Consider the following 16,346-nt stretch of genomic DNA (forward strand, 5'->3'; position numbering starts at 1 on the left):
AAGAAGGGACTCACATCCGGCTATCTGAGGTACAGTGGTCTCCCTCGGATCCATTGCCTTCGGAAGTTGTGGGAGCTTCATCATTGGAAGCTTTCAAGAAGAGACTGGACTGCCATCTGTCAGAAATGGTGTAGGGTCTCCTGCTTGGATGGGGGTTGGACTAGATGACCTACAGGGTCCCTTCCAACTCTGTTAACCTGTTAAGTACTCAGCATGGCTGGTCTAGTGAAGAGAAGGACCAGGGGAGACAGGATATTTGAGGGGCTGCCCCAGAGAGGAAGGGGGTCAAGCTATTTTCCAAAGCAGCTGAAGGCCAGACAAGGAATAATGGATGGAAACTGAGATTCAAGCTAAAAATGAGAAATTTCCTGACAGTGAGAACAATCGACCCATGGAACAGAAGTTGCCTTCAGAAGTTGTGGGAGCTTCATCACTGGAGGCTTTCAAGAAGGGACTAGACTGCCATCTGTCAGAAATGGTGTAGGGTCTCCTGCTTGGGCTGGGGGTTGGACTAGATGACCTCCCTTCCAACTCTGTTAACCTGTAAACTACCCCCAGATGCCCAACCCAACTCCGTTAATGGATGGGAGATTTACATGCAATGGTTTTGCCTTCCAAGGGGAACATTTTCTCTGCTGTTGCTACAGTTTTCCACAGGAAAATGTTTGGCTTTTTAAGAGTTTAATTGTTCCATAACTTGAAACTTGGCATAGATGAATAGTTTTGAGTGCCTGGGGTGGGTAAAAATCTAAGCTTTGGGCATTTTTCCAGGTAGCGATCTTTTTTTTTAAAAAAAAAAAAACTGCATATTTATGCAAGTGTAAAAGCAAGCCTGCTAAAATTGATGCTTTTGTGTTTTTCTTACCCTCGATTTTCCATTGCAATTGTAAATACTGAAAAGTAAGCAGGAGCATAAATCTGCAGATCGGTAAAAATACAACCCTTTATTTTTCTGAGTTGTTTGCAAAGTTAAGGAGATTGGTTCTAAAAAAAGCGCTCTGTTTTGGTTGAAACCTTGCAATTAAAATGGTCATAAGTCCCTCTTGCCTGCTGATTTCAGCCCAGTAAGTTGGTCTCTGTAATACAGGTAGTCCTCCACTTAGGACTACAATTAAGCCCAACATTTCTGTTGCTAAGCGAGACATTTGTTAAGTGGGCTTTGCCCCGTTTTACGACCTTTCTTGCCACAGTTGTTAAGTGAATCACTGCGGTTCTTAAGTCAGTAACACGGTTGTTAAGTGAATCTGGCTTCTCCCTTGATTTTGCTTGTCAGAAGGTTGCAATAGGGGATCACGTAACTCCGGGACACTGCAACCGTCATAAATATGAGTCAGTTGCCAAGCATCCGAATTTTGATCACATGACCTCAGGGATGCTACATCCTCTTTTAAAATGACCCCATAATCCCTTGTGGGGGATGGAATCTGGGCAACTGAATGGAGCAGAGTATTTACTGGCCAGATGCCCTTCCTGTCACCAATGTGGAGTTTTGTTCAGCAGATCTATTCCCAATGTGCCCAGAGAGAGAAATACCTGCCTCTACCTAGGATCGAACTCACAGCCTCCTGATTATGAGGTGAGAGCTCCACCTCTAGGCCACCGTACCACTCACCTCAGGGATGCTACAACAGTCGTAAAAGTGAAAAACAGACATAAGTCATTTTTTTCAATGCTGTTGTAACTTTAAACACTCACGAAACAAACTGTTGGAGAGGTCAGGAACTATCTGTAACCTGCTTTGGAATATTTTGAATTTTTCCATCTTTTGGAGACAAACCAAACCAGGGAAGCAAAATGCCTGTTATAAAACACTCATTTTTTGAAAAGCAGTGATTTATTTGACTCTAAAGAGACCTAGCATAGAAGATGTTGAGCGGACATGGTGATTAGAGCCACAAAGATGATTAACCGATTAGCAGAGTTGGAAGGGACCTTGTGGGTCATCTAGTCCAACCCCTTGCCCAAGCAGGAGACCCTCCACCATTTCTGAAAGATTCCAATCTCTTCTTGAAAGCCTCCAGTGATGAAGCTCCCACAACTTCCGAAGGCAACTTATATTCCATGGGTTGATTGTTCTCACTGTCAGAAAATTTCTCCTTATTTCTAGATTGAATCTCTCCTCGATCAATTTCCTTCCATTATTCCTTGTCCGGCCTTCAGGTGCTTTGGAGAATAGCTTGACCCCCTTCCTCCTTTCTGCAAAAGCCCCTCAAATATTGGAAGATGCTCTCCTGTCTCCCCTGGTCCTTCTCTTCATTAGACTAGCCAGGCCCAGTTCCTGCAACCGTTAATCATATATTTTAGCCTCCAGTCCCCTCATCCTCCTGGTTGCTCTTCTCTGCACTTTTTCTAGAGTCTCCACATCTTTTTTTATAGTGTGGGGACCAAAACTGGATGCAGGACTCTAGGTGTGGCCTTACTAAGGCTTTATAGAGTGGTATTAGGACCTCCCTTGATCTTGATTCCATCCCTCTGTTAATGCAATTTAGGATTGCATTGGCATTTTTGGCTAATAAGATGATTCAGGGACTGGAGACTAAAACATAAGAAGGGTTGCAGGAATTGGGAAATGTCTATTCCAGGGGTCTCCAAACGTTTTGAAGTTGAGTCCAGAGGTCTTAAAGTTGCCATGTTTGGAGACCCCTGGTCTAGTCAAGACAAAGAGAAGGATCACGAGTGACATGATAGCAGCCTTAAAGTGCATTAGAAACATTTTAAACAATGCACTGCAGTGTCTCTGAAAGGCATTAAAGGGGATTTTGGTGGAAGCATGAAAAGAGAAATTGCAAGTAATTTAAGATTGGAGGTAGGGGGGAGGATGCCTGGGCAGCATTTTGACAGGTTTAGCAACACACAAGCACAAAGTTTTGGGTTTCCCCTGTTAACAGGAAAACATTGAACTGCTGAGATCAGAAAAACCGGGTGGGAAACTGTGGGCCACTCACCCCATCAGGGCTTGCAAAATGCTGATGCAATTTTTCCGAGAAAATTGCACATAATTTTTTTTTTTTTTTTTAAACGTCCTTAAGCATTTTGTGGATTGGTCTGCAAAATGGGGATATTTGGTCGACTGCTATTCTGTCCAAGCCTCTTGACATGAGTTTTCTTTTTGCTTTCTTTTTCAAGATAGCAATCTGAAATGACGGATCCTGATCTTGGTTCAGTTCTTGTGCAGTAAAACTGAAAACCCTAGAACTGCATTCGATTCCTAGAATTGTGTTTCAGGCATTAATGCAGGTGATCCTTGACTTATGACCGCAGTTGAACCCAAATTTTCTGTTGCTAAGCACGACAGTTATTTAAATGAGCTTTTCCTCCTTTCACGACCTTTCTTTGCCAATATTAACAGAGTTGGAAGGGACTTTGTAGGTCATCTAGTCCAACCCCCCGCCCAAGCAGGTGACCCTATAGCATTTCTGAAAGATGGCAGTCCAGTCTCTTTTTGAAAGCTTCCAGGGATGAAGTTCTTCTGAAGGCAACTTCTGTTCCATGGGTTGATGGTTCTCACTGTCAGGAAATTTCTCCTTAATTCCAGGTTGAATCTCTCCTTGATCAGTTTCCATCCGTTGCTCCTTGTCTGGCCTTCGGGTGCTTTGGAAAATAGCTGGACCCCCGTCCTCCTCTCTGGGGCACCCCCTCAAATACTGGAAGATGCTCTCCTGTCTCCCCTGGTCCTTCTCTTCACTAGACCAGCCAGGCCCAGTTCCTGCAACCGTTCATCGTATGTTTTAGCCTCCAGTCCCCTCATCCTCTTGGTTGCTCTTCTCTGCACTTTTTCTAGAGTCTCCACCTCTTTTTTATAGTGTGGTGACCAAAACTGGATGCAGGACTCTAGGTGTGGCCTTACTAAGGCTTTATAGGGTGGTATTAGTACTTCCCTTGATCTTGATTGTATCCCTCTGTTAATGCAGTTTAGGATTGCATTAGGATGACCTACAAGGTCCCTTCTGTTAATCTGTTAATCTGTCTCACTTGACAGCAGAAAGGTTGGGTTCAATTGTGGTCGTAAATCGAGGATTACCTGGACATCAATAAAATCAATCCTTATGTGGCCAGCTGACGCGCTCCAACATTCTTGGCACGCTCCCGTGGACCGAAGTGGATCCGTCCACCCTGAGTGTTTTTTCCTTTCTTCCAAATGACTTGACATCTGGGCAAAACCTGGGAGTTTTCCTGTCACAGAGACCTTTGGGAGGGGCGGGTGCACTTAAGCGCATGCATGGAATTTTTTCCCCCTTTCTCGATGCATCTCCCTCCCGAGCGCATATTTCCACCGTTTGCAAATAGGTTTGAGAGCCAGGAATGATTTCAGCGGGGAGCCACTCACTCTCCCCGCCCTCTTCCAAGAAAGCTGGCTTGTGCAACCTTAGATATTTTTCTCTCCTTCGGCCTTCCTGGATTTGAGACAAAGGAACCGTCTTTCTTCCTCTGTGGCCTTCTTCCTCTCTGCCTGGGCGGAGTAGCAAGGCTTCCCTCCAGAGAAAATAAAGGTTGTAGTCCTCAGGGTTCAGAAGGAAAGGGAGAGATTTGGCCTCGGTGCGAATCCGGACAAGGAAGGTGGCAAGGATGGGATTCCCCAGCTTGCTAAATTTATGGAATTTGCAAGAGATGGCTAAATTAAACTTCTTTGGTTAGAGGGAAGACAATATCTGCATTTGTGGCTGAGTAGAAATCCCATAATAGACTCTTTGCATAAAATGGAAAAAAATGCACTTACAATTAGTGGTTTTGACGATTAGGGGGAAAATATGGAGAAAACAGTGAGCTCTTTTTTTGTAAGCCTAGACTAGAGGGAGAGATATTTTTGAAATTGTACTTAGATTTGCTGCAATGGAAATCCCAAGCTTGCTTCCTTTCCCCTCTTTCCCCGCCTCCCTCCCTTCCTTTTCTTTCCTTCCTGCCTTCCCTTTTCCTTCCTTCCTTTTTTCCTTTCTTCCTTTCCTGTCTCCTTTCTTTCTTTCCTTCCTTCCTTCCCTCCCTCCCTGTCTCTTTTCTTTCTTTCCTTCCTTCCTTTTTTCTTTCTTCCTTCCGTTTCCGTCCTTCCTTCCTTGATAGACCTGCTTTCACCCAATTTCTTGCAAAGTTTCTCCCAAACTTACTTACTTTCTTTTCCTTCCTTCCTTCCTTCCTTCCCCCGCCTCCCTCCCTTTTCCTTCCTTCCTTGCCTCCCTGTCTCTTTTCTTTCCTTCCTTCCTGTTTTCTTTTTTTAAAAGTCTTTCCTTTTCTTTTATGATCTGTTCTGTTCTTTTCGGTTCTTCATTTGTGTTTTTTTGTAAAACATTTAATAAACATTTATTTAAAAAAAAATACAATTCTAGTCCTCATCGTTCAGAAGGAAACAGAGAGGTTTGGGCTCAGCAGGAATCCCTAGTGGGATGGTGGAGTCCTTTTCAAAGACACATTGCCTATAGATTGTCTTCAACTTGCAACTGGGTTCTTATCGGCAGTTCAGAGGTACAACAGACTTTTCGGGGATACATACGACCTGGTTCTCAGGGCCAGGTGTTTCCCCTCCCCCTCCATGTTATATGACCCCTCTGGGCTGCACTGCACTGCAGAACGGGCCTGTGGCCATCTTTTAAGACATTTTCACCCAAACCTGCCATTTGCTCATGATTTTCAAAAGCCAGCCTATACATACCCATTGGGTCACTTAATGACCACGGGATTTCCTTTGTAAAAAGAAAGTCATAAAATCGGTGCACTGATTTGGGCGGACTTGGGCTTTTGACCCTCACGACATACGGCTCCTACGGGGCAGCCCCATTGCAGTTTTAAGACAAGGGCGCACCCTCTAATTGTCGTTTTAAATTTGAGTTTCGGTTCCTCGGACAGGACAGGACTGTTTCTTGGAGCGGCGATCTTGTTGGGAAGGCCAGATTCAACTGGGAAAGGGGGAAAGGGCCGTGGGGGCTTCTGTTGAGCATCTCTCAAACCTTGGCAGCTTTCTGACGGGTGGACTCCCCAACTCCCAGAATTCCCCAGCCAAGCCTGGCTGGGTTTTGAATTCTGGGAGTTGGAATCCACCTGTCTGAAAGCTGCCAAGGTTTGAGAAACATTGAACAACAGAACAGAATGGAATAGAATGAGCTGGAAGGGACCTTGGAGGTCTTCTAGTCCAGCCCCCTGCTCAAGCAGGAGACCCTATACCATTTCAGGCAAGTGGCTGCCCAGTCTCTTCTTAAAAGTGATGAAGCACCCACGATTTCCGGTGGCAAGCTGTTCCACTGGTTAATTGTCCTCACTTGTTAGGAAATTTCTCCTCATTTCCAGGTTGAATCTCTCCTTGGTCAGTTTCCATCCATTGTTCCTTGTCTGGCCTTCGGGTGCTTTGGAAAATAGCTGGACCCCCTTCCTCCTCTCTGCAAAAGCCCCTCAAATATTGGAAGATGCTCCCATGTCTCCCCTGGTCCTTCTCTTCACTAGACTAGCCAGGCCCAGTTCCTGCAACCCTTCATCGCATGTTTTAGTCCCCAAATCCTCTTGGTTGCTCTTTTCTGCACTCTTTCCAGAGTCTCAACATTTATTTTATTTTATTTTATGGTGACTAAAACTGGATGCAGGATTCCAGGTGGGGTCTTACATGAGAGTTCAAAGCAATACATGAGAGGAGAAAGTTTGAATTTGCAAAGCTCATCCTGGCAGGAGACTTAGGAGTGGTGTGGTGGCCTAAAGGTAGAGAGGTCTCGCCTCACAATCAGGAGGCTGTGAGTTCGATCGTAGGTGTAGAGAGATATTTTTCTCTCTCTGGGCACGATGAGAATATATTTGCTGAACAAAACTCCGCATTGGTGACAGGAAGGGCATCCGGCCAGTAAAACATTCTGCTAGCTCCATTCAGTTGCCCAGACTCCACCCCGCAAGGGATTATGGGGTCGTTAAAAGATGATGATGATCCTGGCAGGGGACTTGAACTATCCCTGTTTGCATGACAAGTTTGTGGCTTTTGATTATCCAAAATCTGGACGAGTTGGCCGTACGAATTCAGCTCCTCTGGACGAGTTGGACGTTCCCAACGGGCCTGGCCAGGCGTCTCCAGCCACTGACCTCTGCCTCGGTTTTCCCCGCAGGTTACGACTTTGCCGCCGTGCTGGAGTGGTTCGCGGAGCGTGTTGACCGCATCATCCTGCTCTTCGACGCCCACAAGCTGGACATCTCGGATGAGTTTTCGGAGGTGATCAAAGGTCTCAAGAACCACGAGGACAAAATCCGGGTGGTGTTGAACAAGGCGGACCAGATCGAGACGCAGCAGCTGATGCGAGTCTACGGGGCGCTGATGTGGTCGCTGGGCAAGATCATCAACACCCCGGAGGTGGTGCGCGTCTACATCGGATCCTTCTGGTCGCACCCGCTGCTCATCCCGGACAACCGTAAACTCTTTGAGGCGGAGGAACAAGATCTCTTCAAGGACATCCAGTCGCTGCCCCGCAACGCCGCCCTCCGGAAGCTGAACGACCTCATCAAGAGGGCCCGGCTGGCCAAGGTCAGTGTTCTGACCCAGCTCCCCAAACACGACAAACCCTCTGAAGTCGAAGCAATGATTCCTTTATTAGGAGCCCCAGCAGCCCCAGAAAAAAAGTTTCTCTCTCACCGCAGGCTAACAAGTCTGTCCAGCAGTGAGATTGTCTGCCCCATCTATTCCTCTCCGCCCCCTGCCTTTTATCCCCAGAGCTAGGGAGGGGCTTCACTAGCAGCGGTGGCTCTTCCGTCCCAAGGACCGGCCCATAGATTTCCACTGCTCTCCTCTCCTCTGCCTTCTGCACATCTACGTGTCAGGCACTGGACCCAGCTGTTCCTCCTCTTCCTCATCAGCCACCTCCAGACCTGGGGGCTGTTGACTGTCCATCTGAGGGCTGACGGACGGCCCAGGCTCCGCCTCTTGTCTCTTTCTCTGCCAACTCCATTCCCTCTTCCCCCTCGGAGCTCTCGGGTTAGCCTGATGCTGGCCCTGACTCCCACGCTCCTCCTCTTCTAATTCGGTTGCTGGAGGGGCCGGCTACAGCAGTCAGAAGCGCCACCCGTCCAGACACTTGGGAGATGGCTGGGGATGATGGAGACTGCAGTGGTGATGGGGGATAGGTAGCCTTGGGCATCTTTGGAGTGGTTAGGATGCTATGGGCTATCAGGGGCAAAGAATCAGGACTGCGTGTTAAGAGCACTTAGCTATCACACTTATAAGGTCGTCCTCTAACTTACAATAGTTCACTTTTATTCGAAGTTACGGCACTGATAAAAGTGACTTACGACCGCTTTTCAACTGACTCATATTTTTGACGGTCACAGTGTCCCGGGATCACCTTTTGCAACCTTCTGACAATTTTTTTTTTTTAATTTGATTTATATGCCGCCCTTCAATTTACCTACCTTAGAAAGGATGGAAGGCTGAGTCAACCTTGAGCCTTGGCGAGATTCGAACCCTGCAGTAATTGCAGGCAGCTGGTCTTAATAAGCTTAATAACAGGGTGCCAATGGGGAAGCCAGATTCGCTTAACAGCCCTGTTACTAATTAAACAACTGCAGTGATTCACTTAAGAACTGCGGCGAGGAAGGTCGTAAAATGGGGCAAAATTCACCTAACAAATGTCTCCACTTAGCAACAAAAAAAATTGGGCTCAGTTCCAGTCGTAAGTCGAGAACTGCCTGTATATCACCTGCTAGTTAACTTCCAATTAATTAAGCTGATTTTATTGCTCTTGCCTATAGAAAATAGTCTCGTTTAAAGGTTAGCAGAGAAGAGTTGAGGGGAATTCAAGAGGATTTAAACCATTTGTGAGAATGTACCGATTCTAGGCTAATTCCTTTCTTGACACCGCCCTCCCCCCAGGCTCTGCCTCTCCTTCTCCTACACGGGCAGGAAGGCAGGCAGGACCCTTGCCAATCCCCTAAAGCAGGGCTGTCAAACTCGGGGCCCACTTAAATCCAGCCCACGGGGTCTCCCGCAGCCCCTGTGCCCCATTTTGGCTTCGGCAGGGTGCTGCAGGAGGCATCCATCCTGTTCCCTCCCCTCTGCTGGCTCGTGGAGGAAAACTCGGGTGAAATGCTACCAGTTCGCTCTGGTTCAGGCAAACTGGTAGCGGCGGCGGCACAAGGCTCCGCCCAGGAACGATACTTCCTGGTTTTAACTAGGAAGTAACCTGTTTTTGACCCTCTGTGCATGCGCAGAGAATCTACAATTGGACCTGATGATGGCACATGCGCGGACTACCAAACGGATAGGGAAGGTAAGTAGATTTCACCCCTGGGAAAACTACACTGATCCGGCCCTCAAAGAAATCCAGTTTGACACCCCTGCCCTAAACAAGGGTCTCCAAACATGGCAACTTTAAGACCCATTGCTGGCTGGGGAACTCTGGGAATTGAAGTCCACAAGTCTTAAAAGCTGCCAAGTTTGAAGACCCCTGCCCTAAAGCATCCCATTGTACGGACAGCAGACTGATCTCTTGACCACCTCCTGCAAAATACAGGTAGTTCTCGATTTACGGCGACTGAGCCTGGTATTTCTGTCACAAGTCAGGGCAGTCATAAAGCGAGTCATCACGCAGGCAGAACTGATTTAACTACTATTTTGTGACTTTTTTTTTTTTTTGCCAAGGTTGTTAAGCGAGGACGTCAAAAGACTTTCTTTAAACTTTTGGAGGACTTTTCTTTAACAATGACCGTTGACTTCCTAAGTTTTTTTTTTCCAAGTTTTAAAGAAAGTTTTAAAAATTAGATGTTTATTTATTTATTCTTTCACTGCGTGTCTGTACTGGCTCCGTTCATAGAAAATCTGGCCTTTTGGGGTATTAATTCCAAAAAGCCGAGACTGTAGGGATGGCTTAGAAAATTTCCCACCAAAGGGATCCTATTTTTAGGAATGTGCTGTTTTTGTGAAGGCATAAACAGCCATAGCAGAAGCCGCCTAGGGCGCAGCTCTCTTAAAAGCTCCCTTTGTAGAAATGCACAAATTTTCCAACAGAGGATCCTTTAATTATGGGGAGAAAAAAAATCTGCATTAATGGCCCCATTGAGGAAAAACGAATGATGCACCTGGGTAAGTGGAATGGGGGTAGAATTCTCTTAAATTGGGATTTAAAATTTAAATTTAACTCCGATCTTAAATTGGCCCTTTGTTTTTGCAGTAATGTTCACATGTCCAGTTGTCTGGCTACTCTTCAAGAGACGCACGACCATCAAAATCCCAGTTAACCTTTGAACTTTGTAACATGCATCCCCAGCAAAAGGAGAACTTCCTTTTTTTTCCTGCTTTTCCCCCAAAATTAACGTTTGATGTGCTAAAGGAAAAAAAAAACAACAACCGTTTTTCTGAAAGAGTTTTGCAGAATCACAAAACAAACAAAAAAAACCCCAAAAGAACAGTGTGTGCTTTTTAAATAAATGCAGCCAATTAAAAGGAGCAAAGGGGGCCATGCGCCCACGTGCCCACACCCATAATTCAATGCTCCCCCCCGTGCATGCACATGCAAACCCCTCCATGCTCCCCCTGCTTTTGGCACGTGATGGCAAAAAGGTTACTGGTGGGCCCGGTAGGCCAGTTTTTCACCCTCCCCAGGCTCCAGAGGTTTTCTTGGAGCCTGGGGAGGGCAAAAATGCTCCCACCCCAGGTCCTCCGGAGGCCGGAAATGGCCCATTTCCCGACTTCTGGTGGGCCCAGAAGGCCCAAAAATCAGCTGGCTGGTGCATGCATGTGCGCTGGAGCTGAGCTATGGCAACGCTCGCGTGCCCACAGATACGGCTCTGTCTGCCACCTGTGGCACACATGCCATAGGATCACCATCACGGGTGTAGGGTCTCCTGCTTGAGCAGTGGGGTTGGACTAGAAGACCTCCGAGGTCCCTTCTAGTTGTTTTATTCTGTATTCTGGTTTCCCCTACAGTTTTTGCTTCTGAGAAGCTTGGAAGTGATGTTCACAGTACCTCCCGAGATGCTTCAACTGTCATAAATAACATGCCAGTTGCCAAGCACCCAAATCTTGATCCCGTGACCACGGGGAAGGGTGCGTTGGTTGTAAGTCATAAGTCATCTTTTTCAGTGCCTTCATAACTTTGGACAGTTGCTAAACAAATGGTCCTAGGACCTACGGTATTTTTCGGAGTATAAGACGCATCTTTTTCCCCCTTAAAAGGGGGTGAAAATTTAGGTGGGTCTTATACACTGAATGTAGCCCCGCCCACCCACTGGCCCCCACCCTTTGGCCTCTGCTTCGCAGCAGTTACTTCCTTGCAAGCAAACAGCAAGAAAAAACAGCTCCTTTCAGTTTCAGCACAGCCTGGTTAGCACAAGTTGATTGGATCGGCCTCCCGACTCTCAGCTGATTTGCTCTCTGCTGTTTTGCGCAGGGCCTCTGCTGTTTGCTGCAAAGAGGTAAATTGCTGGAGCAGATTTTTTTTTTCTTGTGCTAATCAAGCTAGGCTGAAAACGAAACTGAAAGTAAAGCAGGCTGTATCCTGTTTGCTGGAAGGAGGCAAAATTGCTCAGAGGCAGAGAGAGATTTCTTTTTCTTCTTTTCCTCACCCAAAAAGGTAGGTGCGTCTTATACTCCTAGAAATACGGTAAGTGTATTCTAAGCCTCTGATGTTGGCAAGCAGCCCCCACTGCCAGTCCAGCATGACTCGGTCGAGAGGCTCCTTTCTCAAAACCCCTCCCTTCTGCTTCTTGGTTAGGTCCACGCCTACATCATCAGTTCTTTGAAGAAGGAGATGCCCAACGTCTTCGGCAAGGAGAGCAAGAAAAAGGAGCTCTTGAACAACCTGGGTGAGATCTACCTGAAGATCGAGCGGGAGCACCAGATCTCACCTGGAGATTTTCCCAGTCTCCGTAAGATGCAGGTAAGAGTCCTGGGTCAGGTCCCGAGGAGGGACAAGCTGTGGGAAGAGGGATCACACGTGGTCATGTTTTCCCCTGTACAGGTGGTCCTTAAATTACAGCCACAATGGAGCCCAACATTTTCCTGTGGCTAAGCGAGAGATTTATTTTAAGTTGAGTTTTGCCCTGTTTTACAACCTTTCTTGCCACAATTGTTAAGGGAACCAGTGCTGTGGTTGTTAGTAATGTGGTTGTTATTGGAAGGTCACAAAAAGGGGATCACGGGAGCCCGGGACACTGCAATGGTCATAAATATGTTGCCAAGCGTCTGGATTTTGATCGCGTGTCCACGAGGATGCTGCAAAGTGGGAAAAACGGTCATAAGTCACTTTTTTCAGTGCCGTTGCAACTTCAAACAGTCACTAAATGAAACTGTTGTATGTCGAGGACTGGACTACCTGTACTCTTGGGGACTTGGGGGAGGTGGAGGCTGTAAGAAAGTCGAATCCTGGAATTTGGGGTGGAGTGATCTTTTTGTGGTTGCTGTGTCAGGATTCCAAGTAACCCACCCACAGCAATCAAAACTCAGAGGCAGGTGGATTTTTCGAAGAATTTATTGGACATGTCATGGTGACACGACCTGGTGAAAACCGACTCTTAAGTGTTCCCGCGGTTTTCACCTAATTAAAAGTCCTTTCATTTTCTCCCAACAATCAGTCACATGGTCCAGTCAGTTGCTAGATGACTCCAGCCCCCTCCTTCTGGACACCTGGTGGGAATGTCCTTGGTTTCCAAGAGAAAGTATTTTATTTTGGCTACAGCACCCCAGCTATCTCTGCTCCACCCCCCTCCCGTTCCCACAGCTCCAGTTTTGGCAGCACTGAAGCCCCAAAATGGCCACAGCCAGATCAGCTTCAGGGTTGACAGGCTGAGTCGTTGCTAAACTGCGACTGGCTTGTTTCCCTTGCATTCCGAGGATCGGAGCCAGAAATTCCAACCAGACCTTTAAATGGTCACTAAATGAGCACAAAGAACCGTGGTGGCACAGTGGTTAGAGTGCAGTACTGCAGGCTACTTCTGCTGACTGCCGGCTCCCTGCAATTCGGCTGTTCAGATCTTACCAGGCTCAAGGTTGACTCAGCCTTCCGTCCTTCCAAGTTCAGTAAAATGAAGACCCAGATTGTTGGGGGTGGGGGGTGGGGGGGATATGCTGACTCTGTAAACTGCTTAGCAGTATATAAGTCTAAGTGCTATTGCTATTGTTAAATTGAGGACTGCCTGTTGATTGTTTCCCACCAAACTCTTATGAAGGGCAGTTAAATGTCCTCCCAGTTGGGCCCCTGTAGATTTGGGGGTGAGAAACCCCTGGAGTTGACCTCTCCAACCGGTCAACACATCCCACCGTTGTCTCTTGGCCCACGAGTCACAACTCGGTGTGTTTGTGTGTCCTCAGGAACAGCTCCTGACCCAGGACTTCAGCAAGTTCCAGCCGCTGAAGCAGAAGTTGCTGGACTCGGTGGACGACATGCTGGCCAACGACATCGCCCGGCTGATGGTGATGGTGCGCCAGGAGGAGTCACAGATGCCCTCCCAGGTGGTGAAGGGCGGGGCGTTTGAGGGCACCATGAACGGGCCCTTCGGCCACGGCTACGGCGAGGGTGCCGGTGAGGGCATCGACGACGTGGAGTGGGTAGTCAGCAAGGACAAGCCCACTTACGACGAGATCTTCTACACTCTCTCGCCTGTCAATGGCAAGATCACGGGCGCCAGCGCCAAGAAGGAGATGGTCAAGTCCAAGCTGCCCAACACCGTCCTGGGCAAGATCTGGAAGTTGGCCGACGTGGACAAGGATGGGCTGCTGGATGACGAGGAGTTCGCCCTGGCCAACCACCTCATCAAAGTCAAGCTGGAAGGGCATGAATTGCCAGCCGAACTTCCTTCCCATCTGGTGCCGCCTTCCAAGCGCAGGCATGAGTGATCCCCCCACTCCCCACCTCCGGACGGACGGGCCGAGCGCAGCAATGCGCTCTGGGTGGGAGATGCTCCGAGTGTTGCCTGCAGGGGGGACCGAGTTCGAATCTCCCTGCTCTGCGCGAAGCCGAGTCGCCCAGCCTTTCTCAAATGTACAATACTGTATGTTCTGATATATATATATATATATTGATATATCTACACTTGGTTAGATATGTCTGCATATATATGTGTGTGTGAGTTTGTCTCCTGGAAGAAAGTGTAATACAATGTTTTAAGGCTGTAATCTTCTCTGGTGCTGCAGGAAAAAAATGGCTCACTTTTTTATTTTAGCCAGAATATAATCCTGGGATTCCTCGCGGGATCCGGGAAATGGGGATAGCTGACCCCAGATTGTTACCATCCTTTGAACAGGGCATGTTTTTTCACAAAGCCGGATGGCTGTCCTAGGACGAGCACACAGGATTCTTTTTTTCTAGAGAGAATCGGTAGTCTTTCTCCCCTTTTATGTTTATCCTTATTCCTGGAACCCGTTGCCGAAGAAGAAAATTGGATCACCTCTGAGCACACTTCCTCACTGCCCACAAAAGTCCACACTCACCGCATCTCTGCCAGAAGTCCCTCTCCTCTCCCAGTTTTATCCCTTCGCCCTTTTCTGGAGGAAGGATTCACGTTCTCGTTGCCATTGCACACTTTTTTGGGCCCTAAATGGTGTCTGGTGGCGAAGCAGGGTTCCTCCGGAGTAGCTGTAACATCCTTGGGCACAAACCAGCATCCAGGACATAGTTTTGGTAGAAGCCAAAAAGGTTCAGCAAGCAGCAGAGCAATTTTTCCCAACTTTGATGATGGGTGGACTTCAACCGGCTGGGGAATTCTGGGGAGTTGGAGCCCACCCAACTTAATTAATCTGGTTGAATTTGAGAAACTTGCTCTGAGGCAAAGGCAGGAGATGGGGGGGGGGGCAGGCAGGACTTGGAATGAGCATTGAGGCAAAGCAGGATGGACCCCTTCCCACCTCCCAGTTCCTTGCACCGGCTGATCCTGTTATCTGTGGGCCCCCAGACCCGATTAATTAGCCCTGGAATGGATTTTGCAAGAGAGAACGGAGTCTCAAAAGGGGACACAATGCTAAAGCATTGACATAGCTGAGAATTGTTGGAATTGGGCTATTCATCAGCTGGGAGGGGGGGTCTTGTTTAGGGATAGCTGGTTTATGAGCGGCTTTCAGTCTGGAGTGTACCCCAAGATTTGGGGGGGGCAAGATTAGCTGTATTTCTGCCACCCTTTTTGCAAAAGGGGGGTGAAGTGGAAGAGAGCCTATCATTTTACTTCTGACCACAAATCCCAGTTAATCTCTAGTCTCTGGGAGTGGGGGACAGTTAAAACACCCCACCTGTTATCCCCTGCATTAAAAACTGAATTCAAGTGTACTGCGTCTGGATGTTTCGTCGTCCCATCGTCCCGAAATCCAGCACATCCATTTTCAGCCCCCCCCCCCCAATACTTCCCCGTCTCGGGCTTCCTGAAATAATTTTTTTTTAATTTCCCTGCTGGGGCTTGCTTTGAACGTTGAGGACTAGAAACTTGGGTTGGAGTTTGATTTTTGCAAGCCTGGTCAGAAATTCTCCAGCTGGTGCCGAATTGGGCGTGATGGTGAGGTGGATCCCAAAAAGCAGGGAAGATTTCGAGTGCCCCCCCCTCCTTCGGTTTTCAAACTTCTGCCCTTCGACCTCCTGAATCTTGGAAAAGCTAGAAACAAATCTTTCACACCTCCTAGGAGCTTGTGTTTTGCACAACTGTGGTTTTGCACTCTTCAGCCCTTGCCCGTTTCTCGTTCTTGATCGCTCTGCTTGTTTAAATGCCTGCATTTTCTCCAAATTGTTCTGCAAACTAAAAGCATTCACCTCATTGCAGAATTTTTTTTTAAAAAAAAAAGTACATTAAAAAAACACACACAACCCATAATCTATTCTCAATATCCTTACAAAGTCCTTGGAAACTACTGGAAAAAAAATTAATTTACATTCTGGCTTAAAATAGGAGCATCTGTTTGTCAAAGACAGAATTGGTTTCAGTCACTCTTTAGCTTACAGATATGTAGAACTCCAGTTCCAATATTACTTTTCCACTGAGCTCGCTGGGGATAATAGGGATCGTAGTTCCTGGTTAAATGTTGGAGACTTGATATTTGGGGGTACAGACAACAGAAGCTTGCAGTGCAATTTTATTCAGTGTGGTTTCTAAGCACTTTTCAAACAAGCCATGATTAAGGTTAACTGTGTTGGATCCTATAATGGGGTCACCTGCCTGCTAACGGGAAGAAAATCTGGATCTGATTGACGTTTTACTTTATCATGGTTTCTTTAGCTTAGTACCTGAATCTAAACAATGCACCAAACCAGAGATGTAAATCTTTAACAAATTAACAGAGTTGGAAGGGACCTTGTAGGTTATCTAGTCTGACCCAAATCTTGCATTCTTTATGGTTTAGGTTTTCACAGCTGCCTGGGGGAAAAAATGTGATGGCTGAATTTTGGTTTAGTGCAGAGTTTTTCAAGCTTAGCAACTTT

At 47.2% G+C, this 16,346-nt stretch overlaps 1 protein-coding gene across 1 annotated transcript in view; it reads left to right on the forward strand.

Annotated features, from left to right (window-relative positions):
* EHD1 (EH domain containing 1) overlaps positions 1-15,206 on the forward strand; it is a 31,568-nt gene extending 16,362 nt beyond the window's left edge. Inside the window, exons 3-5 of the mRNA XM_060691864.2 lie at positions 7,071-7,483; positions 11,664-11,828; positions 13,259-15,206. Of these exons, the coding sequence (XP_060547847.2) occupies positions 7,071-7,483; positions 11,664-11,828; positions 13,259-13,783 (1,103 nt within the window). The 3' untranslated portion in view covers positions 13,784-15,206. The remainder of the gene's footprint in view (positions 1-7,070; positions 7,484-11,663; positions 11,829-13,258) is intronic.
* The last annotated feature ends 1,140 nt before the right edge of the window (positions 15,207-16,346 follow it).

This window comes from Pantherophis guttatus, chromosome 18, assembly GCF_059756535.1.
Source record: "Pantherophis guttatus breed Tessera chromosome 18, ASM5975653v1, whole genome shotgun sequence".
Taxonomy (NCBI): Eukaryota; Metazoa; Chordata; class Lepidosauria; order Squamata; family Colubridae; genus Pantherophis; species Pantherophis guttatus.